Source organism: Phragmites australis, chromosome 6 (genome assembly GCF_958298935.1).
Source record: "Phragmites australis chromosome 6, lpPhrAust1.1, whole genome shotgun sequence".
In the NCBI taxonomy this organism is placed as follows: domain Eukaryota; kingdom Viridiplantae; phylum Streptophyta; class Magnoliopsida; order Poales; family Poaceae; genus Phragmites; species Phragmites australis.
The window spans coordinates 14,684,864-14,710,227 of record NC_084926.1 but is presented as its reverse complement, the minus strand read 5'-3'; the positions used below and the strand labels follow the sequence as shown (position 1 = coordinate 14,710,227).

General features: G+C 41.9%; 1 protein-coding gene across 2 annotated transcripts; it reads right to left on the bottom strand.

Moving 5' to 3' along the window:
* Nucleotides 1-7,388: 7,388 nt before the first annotated feature.
* Nucleotides 7,389-10,499, bottom strand: LOC133921847 (uncharacterized). Of its 2 annotated transcripts, none has more exons than XM_062366898.1 (2): nucleotides 10,049-10,499; nucleotides 7,389-8,867 (listed from the first exon to the last, which is right to left on the bottom strand). In XM_062366898.1, exons 1-2 carry the CDS (start codon nucleotides 10,112-10,114, stop codon nucleotides 7,767-7,769), a joined length of 1,167 nt encoding a protein of 388 aa, XP_062222882.1. In that variant the 5' UTR covers nucleotides 10,115-10,499; the 3' UTR covers nucleotides 7,389-7,766. The 2 variants fall into 2 exon arrangements, with proteins under 2 accessions (XP_062222882.1, XP_062222883.1); XM_062366899.1 differs by lacking the exon at nucleotides 10,049-10,499 and adding an exon at nucleotides 9,957-9,979.
* Between the last annotated feature and the right edge of the window lie 14,865 nt (nucleotides 10,500-25,364).

The window sequence follows — 25,364 nt, the reverse complement described above, 5'->3', positions numbered from 1 at the left end:
TTTTACCCTAGAACTAGGGGTTGTGAATAAGTCTTATGCTGGTACTAATTTTGAGACAAGCTTTTAACAGGAAATCATCAAGCTAAACATGATGCATAACACTTATATGTTGAAAATAATACTCCATCTAACTGCAAATGTAGGTCATTTTAGCTTTCTCGACTATTCTCTAAATATAAGTCATTCTTGAACTTCTATGCATTTTTTCTCTTTTATTCGCTGCTTGCCCTTGTTTAATAAATATTACCACTCTCACAAATAAATTAGTTATCTTTTCCAATGTAAAATAAATAAAGGATAATAAGGTCATTTGATCTACTTTCTTAATCCTTGTGCACAAGTCTAAAATTACATATATTTACAATCAGAGAAAATACTTAACTCTTATAAACTGAACATTAATAATTTGATTCTGGATCCATGTTTCACAACGTCATGTGTTTGGTAGCATCACTTGACATGTTGTTACTCGAAACAAAATTGCACTCTAATATAATAAGTTCCGGGATAGAATCTTAAACCCAAAAAAATGTCTTTATTCTTAAACCAAGACATACTAATGTAGATTTCTCATTATCCAATAGCTTTATAACATGCCAAAAAACAGCTTGCAACATTAATGATGCCTTAAGATATTAGTTAAAGCCATTCCACAATATGCTCCTCCTGTAAGAGTGAAGATTTGATTTGATGTAGATTTCTTAATATCAACACACCCTGTACAATTGTGTCTGAATAACACACAACTTTATTATTATGAGACTTCTCATATGTGAGCATGTAATCATTAGCACCCTACGTATAACGCAGAGTTGTATTTAGTAGTTTTTCAGTTGTCCAGTCCTAGATCAATATCTACCAATTATCCCAGTTATAGCAGTTAATGAGGGCACATATTAATCTTTAGTATATATAATATTCATGATAGAGATATCGTAAGAAAAAACTTTTATTTCCCTAAATAATCAAAGTAATCTCCTTTAATATTTGATATATCTTAGTGAATCTTAATAATCAAAACATAACAGGCATCATCAAGACAATCTTAATACCTAGAAGAAACGAAATCTTCAGATCTCAAACATTAATGTCTCTATTATTTATAGTCAACAAGACATCGTCTATATGAATAACTAAGAGGTTAAAATTACTCCTATTGATCTTAATGTAGTCTTAAGATTAAAACTTAAGGTATCCGTACGTGAGGCTTACAATATTCATAAACCATAGAATCCGAAGGAAAAACTTTTAAAGACGAAGGGTTTATGGTCTCTTGGACTTTCAGTATTGGAACATAACCCCGATTGTCCTCAAATATAGTTTACCCTGCCTCAGAGCTCCCACTAGAATCAAACACTCTACAAACCAAAGGTATGGCTTAGGAAAAATAGTTTGAAGTTTGACAATCCCACTATAAATGTAACTTATTTCTATATTACCAACTAAATGTATGTGCGATTATCTTTAATACTTCTATATACTTAATAGAGTAAAAAAAAATCATGAGGTTTATATCTCACATAATGAAGTACTTCATTTCTTGTGGGTTTTGATTATTTACGACAAGCTATTCATGGACTAATGGATTCAATGAGTATTTGAATAGGTGAAAGTCCCACTGATGAAAGTATCATAACGTTGACGCCCCTCAAAAAATGAAGAAAGAAGATGGCAAATGGTTTTACCTTTATAAAGCGCTATTTTGTTTTTGAAATTGAGTATATGACCATTGCACTATTAAGAGGGGTGCAACGCGGTTGTTTGGTTATGAACTTAGTTTTCAAAATGATTTACACTCAGTTTAGAGAGAGCGGGGGGGGGGGGGAGAGTTCACATCATGGACACCGAGTCAATGCTTCTTAATAAAATCGGAAGTTTCGATGTTTACATCGGATGTTTCGATCAGGTCTAATAATCCTAATTTTGAGAACTTTGTGTTCTTGGGTTGCAATTTATTTAATATTGGAAGTTCAATAGTTGGATTGAATGTTTTGATCAAGGTCGGAGCATTCGGTTTTCATGAACATAGGACTCTCGGTTTTGAATTAATTCATGGATGGATGTTCCGATCCATATACATCAGATGTTCTGATGTGTTGTTTTTACCAGTTTTGGTTTGGGAAGGGAAGTTCAAAGCTATCATTTGAATGCAACGGATGTTCCGATCGTGAGGATAAGAAGTTTTGATGTGGGGTAAAAGGCATCCAACGGTTAGTTTTTGAATAGATCTATTTATATACCACTTCCCGTCTCCACTCCAATAGCTTGCCCATTTCAAATATAAGCACATATCTGAAGCAAAAAGTCACTCTCCTCTCCCTAAAACTACTTTAAATCCATCTGTCATTTACCATTAATTATTTTTGTCTCTGTTGTAGGCTCTGTCACTGTTACGTGACTTCGTACAGTGGCTGGATACTAAGTAATCACTAGAGATGTGTTCCTCCTACACAAGCAGCACCGAGCTGTTTATAAATGATTTCATGAATGGAAGCTAGCGAAAGGAGTAAGACTGAGTGCAAACACATTTATGAGGAGCAACAAAAGCTGAAGGAGGAGTAGAACCGCAAGGAGAAGGTCTATGAGACGGAGAGGGAGAGGAAGCACGAGAGGGCATGTTGGGCGTGTGAGGCAGGACAAGAAGCTATGATGAAGAGAAAATACCCACGTTGCAAATTAGAGGTGTATTTGCAAATTTTAAAATCTAAAAATAAAAAATAAAAAAATCGAAAATCCACTCCCGTTGGTGGGCTCTCAGCTCGGCTCGGCTAGCGAGTTTTTCTTTGAATGGGTCGCGCACCTCGAGTGGGTGAGGCTAGCCCAGCATCCCTGTCACTCCTGTTTGTCTTTTACTCCTATTTAGGTATAAAAGGGAAGACGGCGACCTCATTTATCACGAGGGAAATGATGCGTTCTAGTTCTGCTAAGTTTCACTTTCACGTATTTTTCTATCCATTACAAGGGTGACATCGCGGTTACCAAGTCCATTCACAAGCGCCAAAAGCCGAGCCATCCGCAATCTTTTTCGGTTGTGAATTTCGCGAATCTGCTTTGCAACTGGTTCTCACCAAACACCCCTTGTCCTCTGCACCTTGGTACCATACCCACGTAACTCTCTAAAATGGATTCTGCATCTGGTTCCATCGATCCTAGCCAACATATCAAAACAGTACCGAGTTCGTAGGTTCAAATGGATCTTCTTAAAGAAGGTTAATTAGCTCTACCTATATCCTTCTCAGCCAGCCCGTGAAGATTCTTCAGAAAACAACACACTAGATAGGTGTTCACCTCCACCTGGGATTTATTCCCATATGCATTCATCTTCAAGATTATAAATACATGTTATGGGTACACATAACATATGTTTGTTGGTAGTACGTGTTTCTTACGTAACTACATACGTATGTTTGTTGGTACTACATGTTTCTTATGGCACAGGCGCAGGAGAGGCACTAGAACTATTTGGGAAAAGATTTGAGTGAGAAGTGCGTCGATAGGCGCTCAAACACGAGTGGGCAGGGTGCACGAAACGAGATCCTCTGATTTTGCTGGAGAACGTCATAGGGCAATAGAACCTGACTTTAAGCCATTCTCAGTCGTAGATCTAATATGAAAGATCCTGACCAATCGCTACAATATTTTGTTACGTGGTATTTTTATGTGCAATATTTTGCTACAGTATTTTTACTATAAAACTCTATTCACAGAAACACATATTATTGTTTCTCTCTGACTTTGCTCTTGCCAACTATGTGAGTGTGTCCTGAATATATATCTTAAAAAAAAGCAGAGTAAAACATATTGCCGGTCTTTAAACTTGTCATGAAGTGTCATTTAGGTCCATAAACTCTAAAATTATAGATTGAAGTTCTTAAACTTGTTAAATGTGTCATTCAGGTCCAAAATATACCTCCGGTCGCTAATGTGGCGTTGCCCAAAATCTCCACATTGGAACGCTACATCAGCAACTAGAGGGGTATTTTAGACTTAGATAACATATTTAACAAGTTTAAGAACCACAATCTATAGTTTCAAAGTTTATGCATCTGAATAACACTCTACAATAAGTTTCAAGACCGTCAATATATTTTACTCAAAAAAAGCATGTAGAGTAGCAGATAAAGGTTGAACACAGGATAGGGAAAGGATGGGCTAGGACTAGCTGCACCAACCAATACTGCGTGCGGGTGGTCGTGTGGTTGAACGACTCATCCAGTAGCCGGTCAAGACAGATTTTAACACGAAGCGTTTTGTTACTTAAAATGCTGGATCGCAGCTTGAACACACCAACCAACTCCGTTTTGCAAAAAAGAAAAAATATAAATTAGGGTAGTGGGTAATGCTCTTGCAAATGAAAAAAGAGACAGTAGTGGGTAGTTGCCCTCTCCCGTAAACTAAATCCCCACGCGTATCGTACTGTACCTTTTGAAACTTTTTTGTGGAGGGTGGATGGATATTCATGAAGCACAGAACAGTACATCCTAAAAATTACATAAGGATCCTCAACAAAGATAAAAATTACAAACGAAGGACACACCATCTTTCTCGTCAGCTTTGCTCGGTTCACTGCTCGCCAGCACATCCAATGACGAGGAGAGGCAGTGGTACTGCCATGACACACCGTAGACACAAATTTTGTTGAATGGCCACAATAGAAGCATATGACTAGGCACAACCGACTAGCTAAAGAGCCGTTGCATGCAAAAATCCAGGTGAAGGGGCATCGACAACCATCTTCACTACCATGACATACCAGAACACTGGTGCCACTTAGAAACTCGACAGCCTGGAAAGCAAATCCTAACCAAGGGAAGAAGGCTCCAACCAGCCCTTCGACCAAAAGGCTGAGAAAACTAACCTACACTAGCTATCCACGCCAAAGAAATCCATCGCTGGAGTCGCCGAAGAGAACCACCAGAAGCAAAAGGACCCCGAACTCCAATGATTCGAACCGAACATGCCCCAAAAGGGAAAACAAGACCACCCTCCCTGTTGAAAGGAGGACCAACCCAGTCCTTACCTGAGCACCAAAGGACACACCGCCGCTGACGACTACGCAGAAGGAGCTCCAGAGGAAGCAAAATCCATAAAAAATATGACAAGTAGGTAATAGAACTATACTTAGCTACCTATATATAAATTTCATGACAAAATTCGAGATCCCCTTCCCTATGGGACTCCAGCGCATCCGCCGAGACCATCGGAGGTGAGGGGGACAGGCGGAAATCACCGGTGAGCTCTCAAGGGAACAGTCACCTCCTTTTCACTATCTACTGTAGCGGGGGAAAGACTCAGAATTGACCAGAACGAAACGGCCACATGATGCTGTCAGATGTCGCTCTCTCAAGATTCACACAAATCATCAAGGGAACACCAGCACCAGTGCATAATAAACGATGAGCCTTTCTATCGTCCTTGTGAGGTAACAAGAATTATAACCAGAGAGGTATTAAATTTTGCTAACTAGGTATCAAATTTCTATATACATCCGAAGGTATAATTGGATGGTAACTTGCGATAGCTCCTAAGGATCCTAAAAACACTCGTTAATGATTCAACGGAGGATTGGCGCCGTTTCCTGGTCTGGGCACGAAGCATCATGAGTTCATGACGAAGCATTCGGAATGAGGAGTCAAACAATATCCGCTGCAAAAGGATCCGGCCAGTGGATACTCTACACGGTGTCGAGCCGAGCTGCACGGGCGCGGATCGGTCAAGAATTCTACACGGTGACGAAGCATTCGGGTGGGTTTACAGAGGAGTTGTATCGTATAGATTAATTAAGTGAAAGTAGTTTGAGAGATTGTATAGTTTTTGAGAAAAATATTTGGTTGGCTATACAAACGGTAATGATAGATACAGTGAATTTATAAAGTTATTTGATGGTATATATGAATGGATATAATAACTATAATGTGATACTAACGAGTGAATACTATTAACCCTGTAGCTCAATTTAGATTGAGCGAAGCTTGATTTAGACGTAGCTAGGATAATTCATATATACTGCATCCGCTATTCATACAAACAAATAGACTTTTATAAAAAATATATAAATAAATACAAATTTCTCGTATACAGTAGCAAACCAAACCTACCCGAAGCTTGCCGCGGCGAAGCAACGGAGACGCCGCACGCGCGTTCGCCCAGAGAAACGAAGCGGTCCAGGTCCAGTTGCCCAACCAGCCGACGCACGCGCCGCGCTATCGCATCGGGAAACGGGAGGCCCGGTGGATCGCTCGGTGGCCATGCCGCGCCCATGGCTTGGCTAGGCCCGGCCAAGTCAGGTCAATCATGCCAGCGACGCCGTATCTGTACCGCACGCCGCCCGCGACCACTTGGAGCCTGTCGCGTAACTCGCACGGAAAATCAGCGGCGGGTGACGCGAGCAGAGCACTGCCCGCTGGGACGGCTCGGATCCGCCGTCAGCGTCGCGCGCGCGCCAAATCTCCTGCATGGCGCGCGACGTGTTGCCGTGGTGGAAATCACTCCAACGGCTTGAGACGCGGGCGTAGGAACCGGTCTTTCACTGGCCGCCTCTTTCTTAAAATTGCACCGTCATATACTAACATGTCCTCGCGAAATCGACCAGAAACAGTGAGTTGCTGGGCTGCTAATGGTTCTGAAGATTGGGTGCACCGCTGCTACGCTGTTTAGTGCGAAGATTCATCGCATGGAAACACAAGCATCGGTAAAGTTCATGCGAAATTTGAGATCACTAAACAACTGTAAAATCTTATCTCTATCTTATGGACCTCTGTGTCCCGGAACGTGCAATGCAGGACGCAGCATGGAAACAAAACGCGTAGGGCCGCACCAGTGAGGAAGCGGGGTTGTTTCCAGGCCTACAAGCCACACAACCAGCCAATTCGCAGCGTGTTCGTCAATCTGACTGAAGTGGACACCCGACAGGAACAGCCTGTTCCCACTAGCTCAGCTCAAGGCACACATGCTCCGTCTCTCACAGGTTGCTGAACCAACAAACAAATCATTTGCAAATGCAGAGACTTTTCACTCCAAAGTTCAGGATGGGTTAACCGATTTCAACCTGCCCGATGGCCCTTCGCCAAGGATCACAGGACAGGATTTTAGCATCTTATGCAGATCTCACCAAACCGCAACGACCAGTTTATCAACAAAAGCCACCCTTTTTTGTTCGGAAATCTATCAATTTGCCTTTCTTTTTTGTTGGACCAAGTTTGAATGGCAGGATGTTAGTTAGAATCAGTTGCATAGCTCAGTGTTTTGAGTAACAGCAAAGGCGTGACGAGTGAGGATTGAGATAGGGAGATATACAGGAAGAACTCAGAGACACTGTCAATAGCGAGAAGGCAGCGATTGCAGTCAAAAGTCCGAAATTAGAACGAATGCATATGTAGCTCATCAGGTAAGTAAATGACATTGTACATCATAAATAGAAGAATCTGGAATATCACTCCGTATGAAATCTACAATGGTTTCTGAGTTCATATATCAACGATGGAAGCAATGAATAAAACTCAGGTGGTATAAAAGCATACACATGACACACATTGCTGAGCTCCTCTGCAAAACAAGAGCGCAGCGATCAAGCATGCGCTATTCTATCAGGCCTTCCAAGGTTCAATTATATGGTACAAAATCATGAACTCAACCAACTGCCAGGCAATCACTCAACTAAGTCAGCCAATCGTATCAGATACAACCCGGCCACAGCAGGGCGTTCCTCCAAGGGGACATCAGTAATGTCCATGCGCCTCAGGTCATGACGCAAACCGTAGCAATCCCTAGCCACTTTCTCTCATGCAGTTGCCTGGAAGAAGATATCTGTACCGATCAATTTGCTCCAGCAGATAAGCTGGAAGATGAACAGCAGAGAATGTACTCGGAATAGGCCCCAGCTTGGCAATGATTTCTTGGAATGTGTATTCTTCAGGAAGCATGTCGAAAAGATCAGCCCCTTGGCATATCACATGCTGAATCCTTTTTGGGTTTAGGAAGTACTTGAATCTAATCCGATCGACATGGCTGTAAGCTTTCATCTTGAAGATAAAATCATTTATGTTGCGGAAGCAGAAGCTGCAGTGCCACCCTGAATCAGCCAGAAGGTCATCTGTTTGCCGGAAATGTGCATACCTTGTCTTTCCAGTTCGGTATCTGTGTACTGAAGCCCTCCAACTCTTGTCATCAAGGAAAAATTGAAATGAGTAGAGATAGTTCCTGAGCTGGAGATGAAGTATCTCAGGAATGTCATCACACCATCTCAACAGGTTGATTGTATGCCCACTTGGAATCTCATCAACATCAGACATGATCAATAGGTCATCATCTTGGATGCCGGCAATTTTAATAAGCTGGTCAAGGGCAACCCTTTGATACGACTCTTCAACAAATGGGTTCTCTCCCTTCACGAACCTCCCCCCTATCATACCATAGGTCAACCGTGATTCAGCAAACTCGAACCGTTGGTGGTTTTCCTTGAAGTGAAGGTCCTTCTTTATGCCAGTGAAGGTTGAGTTGGATTCAAGCAGCACAAATTCTGACACATATGGGCTAAGCTCATGCCAACGGATATCAAGAATGTCAAGCTCATTGCTGAAGAGCACAGCATCAAAGACGCGGCGTGGGGTCTCCCTGACTTTCCATCCATGCAACTTGCAGAGGTGCTCCATCGAGACATTCTCATGATAGTAGTGAGGAAGAACAGTGAAGGGCTTTGGGGGCTTTTCCCAGATCGGTCGGAGGAAATAAGTAACCTTCTGACCATGCACATATATGACGAAGATTAATATTGGCACACCAATCAGGAGGACCAAGAGAGCCCTCAAATCAAAAGCCCGTAGTGCGCACTTCAGCCTTGACATGCTCAGAACTGACTTTGAACCGTGCTGCAAATGAATTCAGAAAGAAAATCAGAAATCAGACAGCTAACAATAGAAATCAAAAGAAGGAATGAGTTTAACTAAAAGTAAATCATATAACTATTTAAATTCCAATGAACTGTATAAACTACAAGTATTGCAACACAATTGATTATCCCTAACTCAGGATATCAGTTTAGCAACGACTCAACTGGCAAAGCTTAAAGAATGATGAAACCTCAGAATGCATTGCAGTAAAAAGCTTTGGACCAGTAAAAACTTTGAGGCAGAGGATAATAGAAGGGAATAATTAATAACTCTAAGTTTGAATAAGGCTAGCAAACTAAAAAAGGATATTAGTATAAACACTCACAATTCTTCAAGCAAAAGCTGACATTAAAAAAAATCAATACCCTACTGGCATAGCATCATGAAGCCAACCGTTGAACATAGAGAACATCGCAGCTATCACAAATTCCTAAGTTGAGAACACGAGCTTCAGATTGAATACTACTGTATTAATGCGCTTGTAATAGATTAAAGAAGTTACCGGTGGACTAGTGGAATATGCGCATTTTTTTCTTAAACAAATATCTCTGTCAGTGATAAGCTGGTGCGGATCCACCAAAAAGAAAGTAATCAACTAGTATTATTTATTTAAAAAATCCCTTGGAAAACATTACAAGCATATTTGCTTACTTTTGCGTCATGAACCCTCAGCATCAACACAAGAAGCAATAGGGATTTTTTTTCAAAAAAACTCAAAACTTTATACAGAAAGATAGATTCGAGGATTAGACGGAACACCCAATTCAGCCAGCTCGTGAGATTCTACCACAACCAGAAGCTCCCAGGCTTTACAATTTCTTTAGAGCCACCTAATCTTCATCTCCAGCATGGCGGCGGATGAAAGATTCCGCTGAAACAATTAAGCAAGCATCTCTGATAGCAGACTCGGCAAATCTCACCAGTACCCAATCCAAAAACCGCAATTTTACTACGAGTGGCAAAACAGCAGGGCAAACGCGAGCAATTGGAGCGATCAAAGCTACAAGCAAGCGGGTTTAGCCCAACCAAACACGAAAAAACAGCAGGAAAGATGAAAGGGACAAGCACCGCCAAGAACGGGTCTCCCCCGTGGACCAGACGATCCGCGGAAAACTCCACGCGGCGGGAGAGAAAGGGACAGATCTGGGGCGGGGCCTCACCTCGCCGTCGCAGACGCCCTCGCAGATGCCGTCGGTCTTCTTGCGGTTGCAGTAGCCGGCCTCCATCGCGGCGAGGCTAGGAAGACGAGGAGGAGGAAGCAGCTGGCGGCCGCCCAAACCACGGGAGCGGCAGGAGGGGCACACGTACGAACCACGCGCGCCGAGCGGGTCAGCACGTCACGCTTTCCCCTTTTCGCAGGGCTCCAATGGCGCGCCGATCGGCTCCGCGGGAGTCGCCGCCGCGGGAGCCTGGCCTCGCCGCCGTCGCAGCCGCGCCGGCGCCTGGCTGTCGTTTTCTCTTTTGCGTCCCTCGCACCCGAGGGTTCGCGTACTCACGCCTCGGTCCTTCCTTGCCGCGTGCGGCGGGGCGCGCTTGCGATTGCGGGGAAGCGCGGGGGTCTGGTGCGCAAAAGGGAAAGAGGACGAAGCGGGGAGCCTGGAGAGAGGGGGTATCCTGGGAACCGCCTAATTATAGCCGTTTGGGCGGCCTGTCGCGCGTGGCTGGTCAAGGAGAGCTGGTCTTTGTTTGTCCTCGTGCTAGGGGCACCATCACTGGTTATTTTAGGATTTGTTTGTTTTAATTAAAGATTTAAAAGTTAAATTGTAAAAAAGATAGATCGTAAAAAGTTTTTAACTATAGATTCTAAAAGATTTGATAGGCAGTACAGTAAAATAGACTTTTATAATTTATAAAAAACTGAGAAAAACCAACTTCTTATATTCCTATAATCCAACAAACGAATTATTAAAGTTATGTAAAAAATTGTTTGTTTGTTTTAACTTTGAATTGTAAAAAATAAGTCCCAAACACATGACCGTGTCATGTCCTTTTTAAACTAGAATGAATTATTTTTTTTCCTATTTTCAAAATATCTCTATGATGAAGAAAATGAATTTAAATTTTCCTTCTCATTCTTTTATCAATTGGTTTGGGTACCTCGATTAGGAGGTAGGTGTGAATGTGATGGAAGCTACGAAGGGGTTTGTTTGGGTTTGAACATCCAGCTCCAGCTCATAGTCTCATACTATTGATCAGCTTGTTGTGCAGATTTGGATTTTGAATTGAGAATGAGTGGTGATGAGGGTCCGAGATGTAACGACAGGGCTGGGGGGGGGGGCGTATTTTTCTCCGTTTCGTCTTCGTCCTTGCTTGTTTTGTAAGGGGTGTGACTAAATCATAGCAAATCATGTGAAGTACCTTGAAGTCTTCTTCTCTGCGTGTCATTTCTTTATCACTTAACTTTGTATCGAAATACCGCACATTATCTTTTAAGTGAGTACATCTTGGTTGGTTAGAATACTTACGCTGAAAACTGTTTATTCGGGTTTGAGTAAAAAACTCGGTATGGATATTCATATTCGTATTTATAAAGTGACTATAAATATATCCTTGATGTTATATCATTATAGACGATGGAAGTTGTATTTTCTTTCTAAAAAATATAATAAATACTTTATGATTGCAAAAAACTATATAACCGTACCAAAACGTGAGCGAACGACTGGTAATTCATTCCTGCTCATAATATTTACACTGTTAATCCACCGTATTTCAGGATGACATTGATAGCGAGACTTTTCGGGGCAATCAGGGGTGTATTTTTCCACGAGATGTTTTCGGAGATATTTTGCGCTAGGCATTTCCTATTACAGCCGTGCTTCCGATAAGTCGTTTGGCTAAATTAAGGAAATCTCAATTGAACTAGTCTTTCAGAAAGTCAGTCAATAGAATAGCTTGCCCTCTTTCTCTTTCAGAGTTGCATTTTAGCTACCCATTTCTGAAAAAGGAACTCGTCAACCGCTTCTTTCTCCTATGTCGAAAGGACAACAGAGATGGGCGAACTGCACGTTAGAGCCGAGTAGCCAACTAAGGCTCGTTCAACTAAGGTGGCGTTTGGTTAAAAGCTTTGGAATGAGAAAGGATGCGAATATTGGATATGAGATGTGGGCTATGGTTTGAACCAGCTTATCATTTTTCTATGTTTGACATTTGGATATGGATATGGATATGACGAGAATATATAATTAATATTATATATTTTATATATTTTGTATATATGTAAAAGGTATATAAAAATCGAATACGTCCTACTTGATACGAGGTTAGTTGTGGCCGCGATCGAGTAAGATATAACAAGTATATACTTACAAACTAATTATTTTAGATATAAAAAATATCCTTTTTCGAGAAAGATTCTTAGATCTATTAGAACCTAACGATCCAAGTAGGAGTCAAATAAGATATCCAACTAGAACCACATTTCGGATTCCTCTGATTATATGAAGTGAGGAGAGGGAGCACGTCCAAGATATTTCATCTCACATCGAACCAATCTAAGCACAAGTAAGTCATGCCTTCAAATTTTTGAAGTAAAAAAACTTCTCAAGACTAGTTTGAGTAGAAGCCAACATCCATTGAAACTCCACAGCATAAGTAATCCCCTAGTCAACACCCCATATTTTTATCATTATACTCTATGATATAAAAATAATCAAGACAGACATGATATAAGACTATTACACAACTCGGAAGGCTAAAATTGTATAAACTATGCCTATGTACATGATAAACTTATATTTCTACGTAGATATCCCTATTTTCTTTATTATAAAATAATATACAACCGAGTACCAAATCATCCATATGATACATGCTGAGGTGGGAAATACATGCACAATTAACTAAAATATCCTTACTTGTATGTAAGCTTTCATTTCACATTGGAATAATTGTGTAATTTTACATGCCACAACCTTGTGTCCCTATCAAATCCCAGTCCCCATTGGGATAGGAATGGTGGATATGAAGCCATCATTTTCCTTCCTCAAATCTTAAACCTCAAACCGAACATTGGATTAGTCTATCAGCACTCATTTTCCATTCCTACCTCTCATTTTCAAGAATCCAAACGCCATCCAAAGGCTCTAGTGTAAACAATTGCGCTCGACAATGTCCCGTCTGTTTCCGTTGGTTAAAAATCAGGAATGCATAGGAAAGGGAAGGATGAGATTTTCTTGCTTTATCAATCTCCTCAGCAAGTTATATGACTTCCCTACCTGGGCTAAATTTCCTAAAGTTTAACATATCCAGCACTAGGGTTTTTTCAAGCAGTAATTGCTTCCTTCTTTTGAAAAAATAATACTGTGTTGCGATGTATTCTTTTTTTCTTTTATAAAAACATAAACTCATTTTTTATAAGCGTTCACTGGCTATAGTTTTTAAGCCACATCAACGATTTATGGTCCTATGTTTGTTTCTTTTTAGAATTTCTAGTTCATTTTCCTTTTCCTTTACCTAATAGGAGATTTGTCGATGATTAGTTCATGACAATGTATCCGGAAATAACGGGTTACTTTCGTGGATCAAAGATTAACATGAAGCGAGGCACACGTGATTTATACAGGTTTGAGCCTCCGACTTGTGTAATAACTTACATCATGTGTGGATGATTATATGTATGTATTCACTCGAATATAGACAATATGGCTAACCTATTACAAAGTAGATCGGATCTAGTTTAACTTAAGCCTAAAGTCACCGAATTTCTCCTGTGCTAAGGTCCTAATGCCTGCCTCCAATAGCCGAGCAAAAAGAAAAAAATCTCTCCTGAGGGGTCTAGGTTCCCGCCTTATATAGGGATGATGTACCATCTCCTATCCAGCTATAGTTGATAAGGGATCTTTTTCCATATAGTCCAAGTACATAGATTTTTCCTATATACTAGTTTTCTTGAGTTGGGTAAACAATCGAGGTTTTCCTAGTATACATCTTCTTGATTCCAGGCATATCAGATACCATGGATTCGGTTTCATAATATTCAGAGTTGTTAAGTATGCACATGGCATACCCCGTCTATATATGATATACTCATTATATGTATATATTATATAGTTAGATATTCAATAGTAGCCCCCTAACTTTACTCAGCAGGGAGGATTTCTGCAAGCGCCTACTCGAGTACCGCCAAGTCTAAGCCTAGTCGAGTAAGGTAAATCGAACTCATAGTCTAAAGAATCGAACTAGAAAAGGCTATGTTCCAAGTATCGAGTGTAAACACTTTTGGGTCGAGTGCCCTGCTCAATAAGGGCCAGTAATATCGACTTCTCAACATACATCTCTTAGTAGAGTTAAAAAACATTCAAAATTTGAAACGATAGGAATAGGAGCATTAAATGCGATTAGACGATAGTGCAGAGATTCGCATGGCACCATCATCCCACTTTTCACATCAATTGAAGCACCATAGTGACAGGAGTGGTTACCAAAAAAATGTTAAGCTTGAGCTTTTTAACTCTATGAACCTGAGCTATTGCAATCCTTCCTTGCCCTTGTCGCTAGTCCTCTCGTACAAACTTCCATCTCTCTCAGCCCTAACACACGCTTCCACCGGAAAACTTAGGTTCATGGATTCCAGTTCCCCTGCAAAGATCTCCGCTTCCTCCTCACCAGAGAGAGACTCTGGCGTGAAGGCCGTTGACATCGCCCCTAGTATCTGGACGAGATGAAGCTCATGACCGTATTTTGGGCGATCTTAACGATGCAAGAGTCAAGGTTGAAGGAGCTCGAAGCAGAAGGAATAGTGCTTCATCAAGATCTAGTCAACTAGAGGCCTATAGCGGGTGAGGAATTCCCTTGTTACCAATTTGATCATGAGATTGTGGCTTTTGAATCATTTTTCCGCTGTGGATTCAATGTTCCCCTTCTAAGCTTCTCAATGTACTCGACTGGTATCAAATTGAGCTCCACCACTTGAATCCAAACTAAATCACAATACTTAGCATTTTCATTCACGTATGTGTAGCCTTCCTTGGCATCGAGCCCATCTTGAATCTTTTCCAGTACTTCTATCATTTGAAGAGGAATAAGGAGAACAAATGTATTGGAGGTTGTGGTTTCCAGTTGCAACCTGGAATGAAGAATTCTTATATTCTAGTTGCGTTAACCTCTTCTTGGCAGAAGGATTGGAAAAAACTCTAGTTTTACATCTCCAACCCTGACCCAATCCATTTTCCCCTAATATATAAGAACCTTCTGCCCCACCAGAATCCATCTTGGTCGAAAAGCACCACGAGTCCGACCACACTACCTATTATGTCATAAAGATTGGTGAACGTAGACAGAGTGGCCTAACCGGATGGCATGTAGCCAAGGATTTCATTAGTCGAATGTCGAGTCTTTTGAAAGCGCGAATTCGCTTTGCCTAGGAGTATTCTGTAGATAAAGACAGCTCCAGGGATGCAGTCAAAAGTAAGAGCACATGGCACTTTGCTGCAATCTATTGTCATAGTGACTTCTTAAGTAACTTTATCTTGTCTTTTTCAGCTTTGTCTCTTCAGGACACTACAACTCGATTGAACAAGCTCTTCTCTAATGAAGCTCAAGAATGCTCTATTCAACCTTACTCCCATTCGAATCCTCGATCAGAGGTGGGGATTCTCGAGTAAGAGAGTAGTGCTAATTGTTGGTTAATCATCCTGACTCGTTTATCTGATAATAGGCTCCATCAAGAACACATCCTTACAACCAAGGCCCATGAGCTTGATGACTCTTCCTCCTCTTCGTTGGTGACAAGGGAAACATACCAATCGATGAAGGGGCCAAGGGGTCTCTTCGATTAAAGAGATCGTCCTCGTCATTTGATCCGCTACATGATCTGAAGCCCCTCAAGCGCTCTAGGAGAAGAAGCCAACTAGTACCAATATCGAGTTATTAAATAATTATGTATTTTCTATTCTAGTTACCTAGTCCTCATTTTTTGACGCCCGATTGGTACGAGTGGTCCTTTGACAGGGAATATCTGGAACTCCGTCTCAATTGCCTCCTCACGCAACCGACGTGCCTAATGACTCGGTAAATGAGGTAACTCTTAGCGAGTCATCTCCCTTACAATGGTCATTCTTCTGAGCATTGGTTTGATAAGTCCAGAATGATGATAAATCATTATGGGCTAGTTTCTTGCAGGCACTGGTTACTTTGGCTTCATCCGATCCCCTGATCATCTCTCATGCACAATCGAACCCTACCGCCAGTATGACGAGGAAGATAGTAATCAAGAGACATAAATCAAAAGTCAAGGCACTCATCCCAGTTGCCAAATGAGTATTTGTATTAATCTGCATTCTTCTACCACATTCCTGATCCTATTTCTTGTAGCTTGCCGATTCTGGAGAAGTCCAAAGAACAGATTGAAAGTGATTTGGTGATCCAATCGAACCTATCTTCCATAGTTGTTTTGCCACCACCTTCTCGAGTAGAACAAACTCTTGCAGATGTTCCCACACCAATCTCAAAGCTTAACAAACTTGAAGCTCCTGCAAGCCTTCCTGTTGTCAATCTCTGGGCAACAATGAAGTCTCATATCGAGGCTATTTATTATCAGACAGCAGCGGTCAAATCCCAACCTCCGTCAATTGACCCCATGAGCTAGCAGAAGGCTCTCGAAGAGAAAGATAGCGAGCTAGCTACTCGACAAAGGATAATTGAGGGTTAGTTTACTCCTTGATCACTAATATGTGATCTGTACATTGGACAACTAATGATAACTTTTATCATCTGTTCCTCTAGATCTTGAGTCCTCCATGGAGAGAAAAGTAACCCTTCTCAATGATATAATGAAAGTCCTCAATGAGGAGGACAATTATCAGAAGAGGCTCAAAGATGCTTCAGATAAGGCAAAAGCTGATTGATACTTTGAAGAAAACATAGGCTGATCGAGATGTGGCAGCCGACACTTTAAAGAAGGCAAAGACTAATCGAGACACCACGATCGGTAATCAGGATATTATGGTTGTAGCACTCCAAGAGCTGAGGGAGCAGACTTCAACCGCATGACTCAGTCAGCTTCCATCAACGCCAAAACGATGCTTGGTGACTACAGGTTTCAGATGCACTATAGAGGAGGCATCACAAATTATGTAAAGATTTGAATCTCTGATCCCTGCCTTCGTTGAGTCTATAGGGCTTAACCTATCTGACTATAAAAGCGAGGGTAGCCCTTCAAACTGATGGTCCACAGTTCCTGACTCAAAACATTTAGAATTGGATCCATAATTTGGGGATGTTTGTGAACACTGTTATTATTTTGCTTGTCCAATATGATACTACTTGCTATTTTCTTATCGATGAAATAGAGTCAGCATTAGTAGATGCAAAATTTTCTAGCAAATGTTATGATCATCCTCGTAATCGACTGACCTATCGAATATATGTCGATATATGAAAACTCGACTAGACAAATTGTTAGATGTATGGCTCTCGAGTTACTACTTGAGGCAACCAAAGTAACAAGGAAAAGACTTAGTGTAAAACTAGAAACAGAAAATATGATGCCCTTTTGCAAACTTTCACTGACTTGCGCACTTGACCAGCGTGCAGACATGAACTCGTCAGAGAACATACATGAGATTGACTAAAACTTCACAACCCTTTTTAGCCGCTAGGCATGAGATATCTGACAATATCTTGTGTCGTTATGCTTTATTAGGTGTAGTCTGTCATCAACCCAACATATACCTCTACTGGCTCTTGTCCAAAGCAGTCAATGCAAAGTCAGATAAATTTTTGAAAAAGACATATACAAAATTTAAGAAAAATATGGTATTATTATGTAGCCCCCGACTCTATAGTCGAGGAGAATATTACTCGATCTAAGAGTAGAAAGGAACATACCTGTGTTATTGAAAGTGTATGGTATTGTAGCCTTCAACTATCTACTTTATGATTGTATCGAGTAAAGAGTAAAGCCGTAGCATCGAACGTATGTGATGTAGCCCCCAACTCTCTGTTTGATGTGATAATCAAGGCATAGAGTAGAGCATATACACCAAATATACTTGACGTGGCCCTTGTCCCTTTGCTCCTTGACTAAAATCGAGTAGAAAGTGTAACATAAGCACTGACATTATACGATTTAGCTTACGACTCTCAGGTTGTTATGATAACCAAAAAGCAGAAAGTGAAGTAAGAAACACCAAAAAAGTATGATATAGCCCCTGACTCTCCACTTGATAGCTAAAACTAGTGGAGAGTAGAGAATAAGCATCGACTTCTATTTCTCTACCGTGCACTCAATGACTCCAGTCCCCGAGCGGGTGGTTGAGATCATGTTATGGTCATCAGGTGTATTTAAACAGCCGGGTAGGTGAGCATTAAAAACCCATTCCGTTCGTGCTCGTTTTCACCGCAACCTTTGATCTGACGTGCAATAATGAATGTGCACCCCTCTTTATAGAGATTGGACAAGTCACAACGTCTTAGCGACGCCACGACTTTCGCCAGACATGCCGCACAACTGAGGTAGCCTCGCTCTCACGCCCAACAATATCGGATCTTGACAGCTCAACATGTATAGTGCGACTCGTTTCCATGACTATAAATAGAGAGAAAACCGAGGTCGTTGGTCTTTCACCCCATCTCCTTCCTTTCTCCCTACACACCCAGTATAACTTGTAGAGCTTGAAGCCATGGCCTCCACCCCACCATCATCTCCCAAGCCCAGCCCAGAAAGTGAAGAGATAGAACTTCTCACCTCAAGGTCCCTCAGCATGGTTCTTCCGGGAGTCATCATCGTTTCTTCCGACGAGGAGGAATCGATCAAAAAGCCTAAGTGGAGAAAGAACTTAATGTCTGTCGAAGGTCACCGACCCTTCACTCATCACTTCACTCATCATCAGGAGGATTATTATTCATAATCACAACCTCGACGATTAATCAGAATACCATCCTGGTAGTCCCGACAAGTGTTTTATGCCCAATAGCGGAACACATGCATTTCCAACATAACACATCACAACATAGCTTAATAAAGAGCGAATAATTAAAGTTATATTATAAGTTCTTAAGCATGCAACCATTTGCCACAATTTACAACAAAAGATAATAACTAAGCAGTGGAAATAAAACTAACAACAACAAAATAAGAGCGGCGCCACATTCCCGTAGGCACCGCCCCAAAAGCTACACCGACAGAGGAGGATGAACTACTCAAGCCTGTCGCCATCGTCGGTGGGCGTAAAGTAGCCAAACACCGCCTCTTCCTCACCAATAGTACCTGAAAGAGCAGCGTGAGTATGAAGGTACTCGCAAGACCTAATCTATAGTGGGCACTTTATAAAACCCGGCTCCAAGGATTATGCATTTGTATGTTAGTAAGGATCGGTCACAATGTTAAGTAAAAAAAATATGGTAAGCAACCTAGACACATATATATGAGCAACTAAACTCAACCAACAATAATACATAAATGTAACTGAAACCATCATAAACATATATATAACACGAACCATCTCCACCGTAACTAACATATCCAACCACAATACACAACTCGTGACTCTACGATGGTGCGCATGGACAGAAGCCATGCTCATGACCGAGAGCGTGAGAGTTCGAACTGTTTTTACACCATATAGGGGGATACTTCTTTACCCACACAACACGAAGACCATTTAGCCTGTGCCACCCACTAAAGTGCACACAAGGGGTACTCATGGAAATCTTTCCTAATAAGTCTCAACCATTTGGATCATACATCGCTCGACATGGGGATATCTAGAACTACTCTCGAAGCAAACTAGATACCTCTATAAGCCCACCCACTCACACTGTCGATGTTCAGGCCCAAATTATCACAGCTATAAAGGTATTCATCTTATCTTACCATTATATTAACATGTGATGAGTATGGTAAGTGCTAAAGCCAACGACGACCAATGGTCGGTGCTTAAACGATGTAAAGCAGTTTACGATGTCCGGGTTCCTCTCTGAAACTGCCCCGAGGACTCCTCTTGAGCAAAAACTACCCCTAACACCGCCCACATCTTGCCTCATACTCACCACTCATCCAACCATCTCAACATCGTAAAAGGATTTGTAAACCATAAGTGAGTCCTATGCTCGCGAACAACGGCATCACCGTCGCTCGACTTCTATCGAGGACCTATGCATTACTAAGCATGTCAAACAACTCTTAAGCTAGAAATCAACAACATTACCGAGGCGAAAAGGATGAGGATAATCAACAACGCAAGGTAGAGGATATGCAATTCAACATAGGTTCTACCCGAATAAGCCCAACACTTGACTCAATACATGCAAACATACATAAAAACATAGTTTATCAATTTAGACTCCCATTAATTGAATAAAGGGTGCAATATGCTTAGATGCTTGCCTTGCTGCTCTGTCGGTTGTTTGATACTACCTGCATAGAACTCACATAAGTGTGTTGTCTTTGCTTGCTTGAACTGTAGGATTGACGCTCTCTAAAAGAAACAGGAGTGCAATGCATAATTAAATGAACAATGCAAAAATGATGTAATATGCATGCTCAAGTAATAGTAGAGCGCTACGACTCAAAAACATTAGCAAAGGATCGCTAAAGGATCAGATTTTTGAAGTTTGAAACCCCGGATAAGATAACCTAGCCTCACCTTAGCCTTCACAGTTTTTCGGTAAAAATCGAAGCAATGACCGGTTCGAGCTAGGAAACGGTGGAAAGATGGTATGGGAATGTTCACCTTGGCGCAGGCAAACTTTGTAACGGATTGGTTTCCTCCGGAAATGCCCCGACTTCCAGATCTAGCTTTTGGAGCGGTGATGAAGCTCACGGAGGGAGAAAAACTGTGAAGAACCGCTTTCCAGCGAGGGGAAAAGGGGAAAGAGCTTGGTGAAGCCCTTAGGGAAGCTTGGGGAAGTTCCCACCTCCAATATCTGGCCTTGGAAAGTGAGGATTAGCGAAATATCACTCTCTCTAGGGTTTTGAGGTGTGAGAGAGGGAGAGAGTGAAATGAGAGAGAGGCCGGTTGAGGCCTTAAGTGGCGCCTCTACTATGTTTTGGCGGTCAAACCGCAAGGGACTCCGGTCAGACCACGGGAACACACATGGCAAACCCACGTGGCTGGACACCTGGCGGTCAGACCGCGGGTATCCCCGATCAGACCGCAAGTAGGGTTTTGTGCTGAAACTGTCTAAGTGTTCCCTCTCGCCATATTTCTTCGCTTCCAACGTACCTAGGGTTTCTCTAAGTGCCTCAAAACCATCTTTAAGGTATTTTGAGATATGTTGAACCCCTTTTTAATAGGCAAATACGCAGGTTCACATGCGATGACAATTAAGCTCGCATAATTGTGTGATTAACTTTTTGGGATGTGAGACTCTCGAATAAAGCCTCCTTTAGGAGTTTGCCGGCCTCCTCTTGGATGACTTGCTTCCCATCCTTCACAAATCTTCACTGCTTCTGCACCATGGATTTAGAGTCGGGCTTAATAGCTAGTCGATGCTCAATCACCTCCCTAGGGTGTCTGAGCATATCAGATAGTTTCCACACAAACACGTCTTGGTTTGCCCGGAGGAAAGTGTTTAGGTCGAGTTCCTATTTGGGGTCAAGGTTATCCCCAACCTTAAGTGTCTTGGCTGGTTCAGACAGGTCGAGGGGTATTACCTTGACACCACCATCAGCCCTTTTGTTGTCGGCGTCATCACTAGTCTCACCCTTGGCGGCATCGTTGGACTTCGAAGTATCAGCTAGACTTACAAGATTTGAGTCCTTGATCTCAACGGTGGCTTGATGCTTCTGATGCTTGGAATTCGTGCCCTTAGAAGTGGTTGCCACTCGACTCAGGTGTTAGACCATGTCCATGCTCTGCTTGCTGCATTTGAATGCTACATGCTGATCTCCCCTGACAGTTATGATCCCTTTGGGAACCGGGATCTTGAGCATCTGGTACGCATAGTGCACCACTGCCATAAACTTACCTAGTATTGGGCGGTCCAAGATCATGTTGTACACCATCTCAAACCGTGACATCGAAGGTAGGCTTCTCTGTGAAAGGATCAAATGGCCCAAGAGAGTGGGTGAATTGGTCTATTAAAAACTTCTATCAAAATCTAGAACAAACAACAACCTTAGCCTAGAAGAACGGAAATATGACTACATGAACAAGCTAGGAGAAGGCAACAAAACAAGCAAGTAAAGACAGTAAGAAAATGTGGAAAGGAAAGCTTGCAAGAAAGTAAATGCTCAAATTAAATTGTTGAATAGTAAAGAGATGGACAAGAGAACATCGGATTTCCCCCTAGGTATCGAGGAGTTGGCACTCCCTCTAGTCCTTGTTCGAGCATCCACCAAGGATATTGCTCCCCCTTGAGTCACCAAGACTTAAGTGCTCTCTTATGATGATCACTTCTCCGTCTCCGGATTGGTGAGCATCAAATCAAGCACATAGCTCTTTCTGGAGCTCCCACAAGAACTCCAAGAGCTCACCGAGACACCTCCAATCACCAAATAATGACTAGATGTTGCCAACCACCAAGAGTAATAAGTAAATAGCTTCACTTGACCAAGATGAAGTCTAGACTATAACTAGATGCACACTTGCTACTCTCCGAGCACTAATGATGTCCTTAATCTTCAATTAAGAACTTAAAAATTAAATCAAGTGTTCTTTCTTGATTCTTGATGATACACACAGTGTATGAACTCCTCTGGGTCGCAAGTGAGCCACTGAACCAAAGAGAGGGGGTATTATAGTCTAGAGACCCAAAGTTCACCGTTGCCAAACAACCCACTTTTTCTGTTAACACCGAATGATTCGGTGAGCATCTTCTTACTCACACCGGACAATCCAGTGAGTACAAATTTCAATCCCTCACTGTGCCAGTTGTCATTAGCCCTTATTGCCGAGGGATAGTCCGGTGTTGTTATCCAGTGACACAATTAACATCGAACCATCCTGTCAGTACAACCTAGCCAAACTACACGTTGCAACCTTCTCTAGAAAATATGCTTTGGTGATGACTTCATTGCCATCACTGGACCATCCGGTGGGTTAAGCTTCCTCTTCCCTCAAAAACTTCTCTGCAGGAAAGGCTCTGGCGTACATATTTGTGTAGGATAGGTGGAAGGTGGTGACACACAACGACCAATCCTGAAAGACCACTCTTTCGTCTAAGGATGCCTAACTGCGCTGAGGAGCGCTACTACGACCAGGATTTCGAGATGGATTGGTGGTAAATTCCACTTCCACCTCTTTGCTAATTCGAACTGAGGCTTACAGCTGCTTGGTACTAGACGTCTTCCAGATAGACTCTTTCCTTTCAATACCCAGCGCTCTTAAGTGTTGAAAACTTGGCTAGTCGGCTGTTTCTTTTTCTATTTTTTGATCTCCCAAATTTCACATCCATCACCGAACCATCTGGTGGGTAGAGCCAATTCAAGCCATCCAAAGCAACCCTCTCTGCAAGGAAAGATTCGGTGTTAGAGTCCGGTGTACACACCATGATCACTTGACCATCCATGAACTGAGCTTCATACTTCATCACTTGGAATCACCTCTAAAATAATTAGTCTGATGCTTTCATCATTGCATCATCGGATAATCCGGTGAGTTGAATCACCTCTGAAATAAATAGTTTGATGCTTTCATCATTGCATCATCGGATAATATGGTGAGTTGAACTTCATTTTTCCTGGACAATTCCACTTTTACTGAAATTAGTCCAGTGCTCTTACCAAACTAACACTGGACCATCCGGTGAAACACTTCTAATATTTCTGGACACATGTCACCAAGAAAAGCATCCGGTGAATCCATCACCTTAATCATCAGAATATCTGGTGAAGTCATCATCTTTCTATTTTGATAATCAAAGCATGCTCCGGTGAGAATGAACTTCACAAGACCAAACAATCTGGTGAAGCTAAAAAGCCAAAACCCATCCAATTCAACCTTATCTTGAGCTCTAACTTCTTGACATCTCACCCATGGGCTTCTATGAGATACCTAGTGCTAGAATTTCACAAATGTGCATCAACCAAGTCTAGACTCACTAGGTCAAGCTACTATTCTTAGCCCCTCTTTATAATATAGTCAAAAGACTAAGGAAAAGAGACTTATACTACTCTAAGTGTCCTTCATCTCCTTTATGACACTTAGAACTAGAAGATCCTTAATATGATGCACATGTCCTTTAATCATCCATATAATCGTCTTAGGGAACAAGAATACTCAATTATCATTATGAACTAAACTTTTGATTCCTTTTAAAACAAATTGTTAATCACAATGGTACGGTTGTCATTAATCACCGAAACATTTACTACTTACCTAGGGGCCTAGATGCTACAATATTTTTCTTTTTGGTGATTGATGACAATACATATGAGAAATAAAGATATTAAATGAAGAACACTTTATCATACTAGGCAATTTACATCATGTAACAATAAAACAAGAGAAAGCCTAGCACTAGAACAACCTATCATACTAGTATAAATAGAATTAAGCACGCATGAAATAAAACACAATGTGATGATAAGCTAAACACATCGATTAAGAACCAAATGGTCTGTCATTACATCAAAATCCATAAGATCCAACAAGCCAAACCTAACTACCTAAAAACCTAAACTTCCTCTGAAACAAAAACTCTCTAGCCACTCAAGCTAAGACTCTCTCTCCCAACTCCCGCTAACACTAGAATCTCTCTCCCTTTGGCATCTAAGCACCAAAAAGAGAACCCTACTAAGCAACCGGGACCAGAGGAGACGGAGGAGCCGACACTGTCAAAGAAGGTCGCACCATGAATTGAGAAGTGCTGGACTCGGAGTCAAAAGAGTCATGCTCGGCTGCAACCGTGTCAATGACAGGAGAGAGGGACCCTGCTAAAGGCTGAACCGATGCAGAAGGCGCAGGAACCTCTATCGACATTATGTCGGGATGGGGGTCGGAGCTGGAAGTATTGACACCCTAAGCTGATGTCTGCTGAAGAGTGGCCTCAAGCTCGTCAAAAGTTGACTGCACAACAGAAGGATGCACGACTCATGGGTGTTGAACAGGGACAGTCGGTTGTGGAGAGTCCTTAAAGCTGAGAGGCCCAGTGGTCAGAAGTGACGTCAATGAAAGGAGCACTAGCCTCTGAGAAGTCCTGGCAGGAAGAGAGAAGACTCCGGTGGTAAGAAGTGCTGAAAGAGGGAAGTCTGATGCCAGAGTACTAAATAGACCACCAACACTACCTGTGAGAGGACAGGGTTATATCTAGTGCTACAGCTGCAGCTAACAACTGAAGACATGTATGCTGAAAAAGAAATGAGAACATCCGAGCATTGTTCTCCCTGTATGTCTGAAGCACTGTAAACATGGCATGCTATTGCTACTGAAGACACTGCAAAAAGACCATCTGCTACTCCGGCTGGTGAATCATATCAGCCTGAAGCTTCGCCTACAACTTAGCCTATGCTGCAAGCTGCTGCTGAACCTGCTACTGCTGAACTACCTGCTGCTGCTGCTGCATCTGTTGAAGAATCCGTGCAAGCTCTGA

What these genes read in the sequence shown, in the direction of transcription:
- LOC133921847 (XM_062366898.1), bottom strand. Translation starts at nt 10,114, where the DNA reads ATGGAGGCCGGCTACTGCAACCGCAAGAAGACCGACGGCATCTGCGAG. An exon ending in AGGGCGTCTGCGACGGCGAG is followed by an intron (nt 8,868 to 10,048) that starts GTGAGGCCCCGC and finishes ATTCATTTGCAG; the next exon opens with CACGGTTCAAAGTCAGTTCT.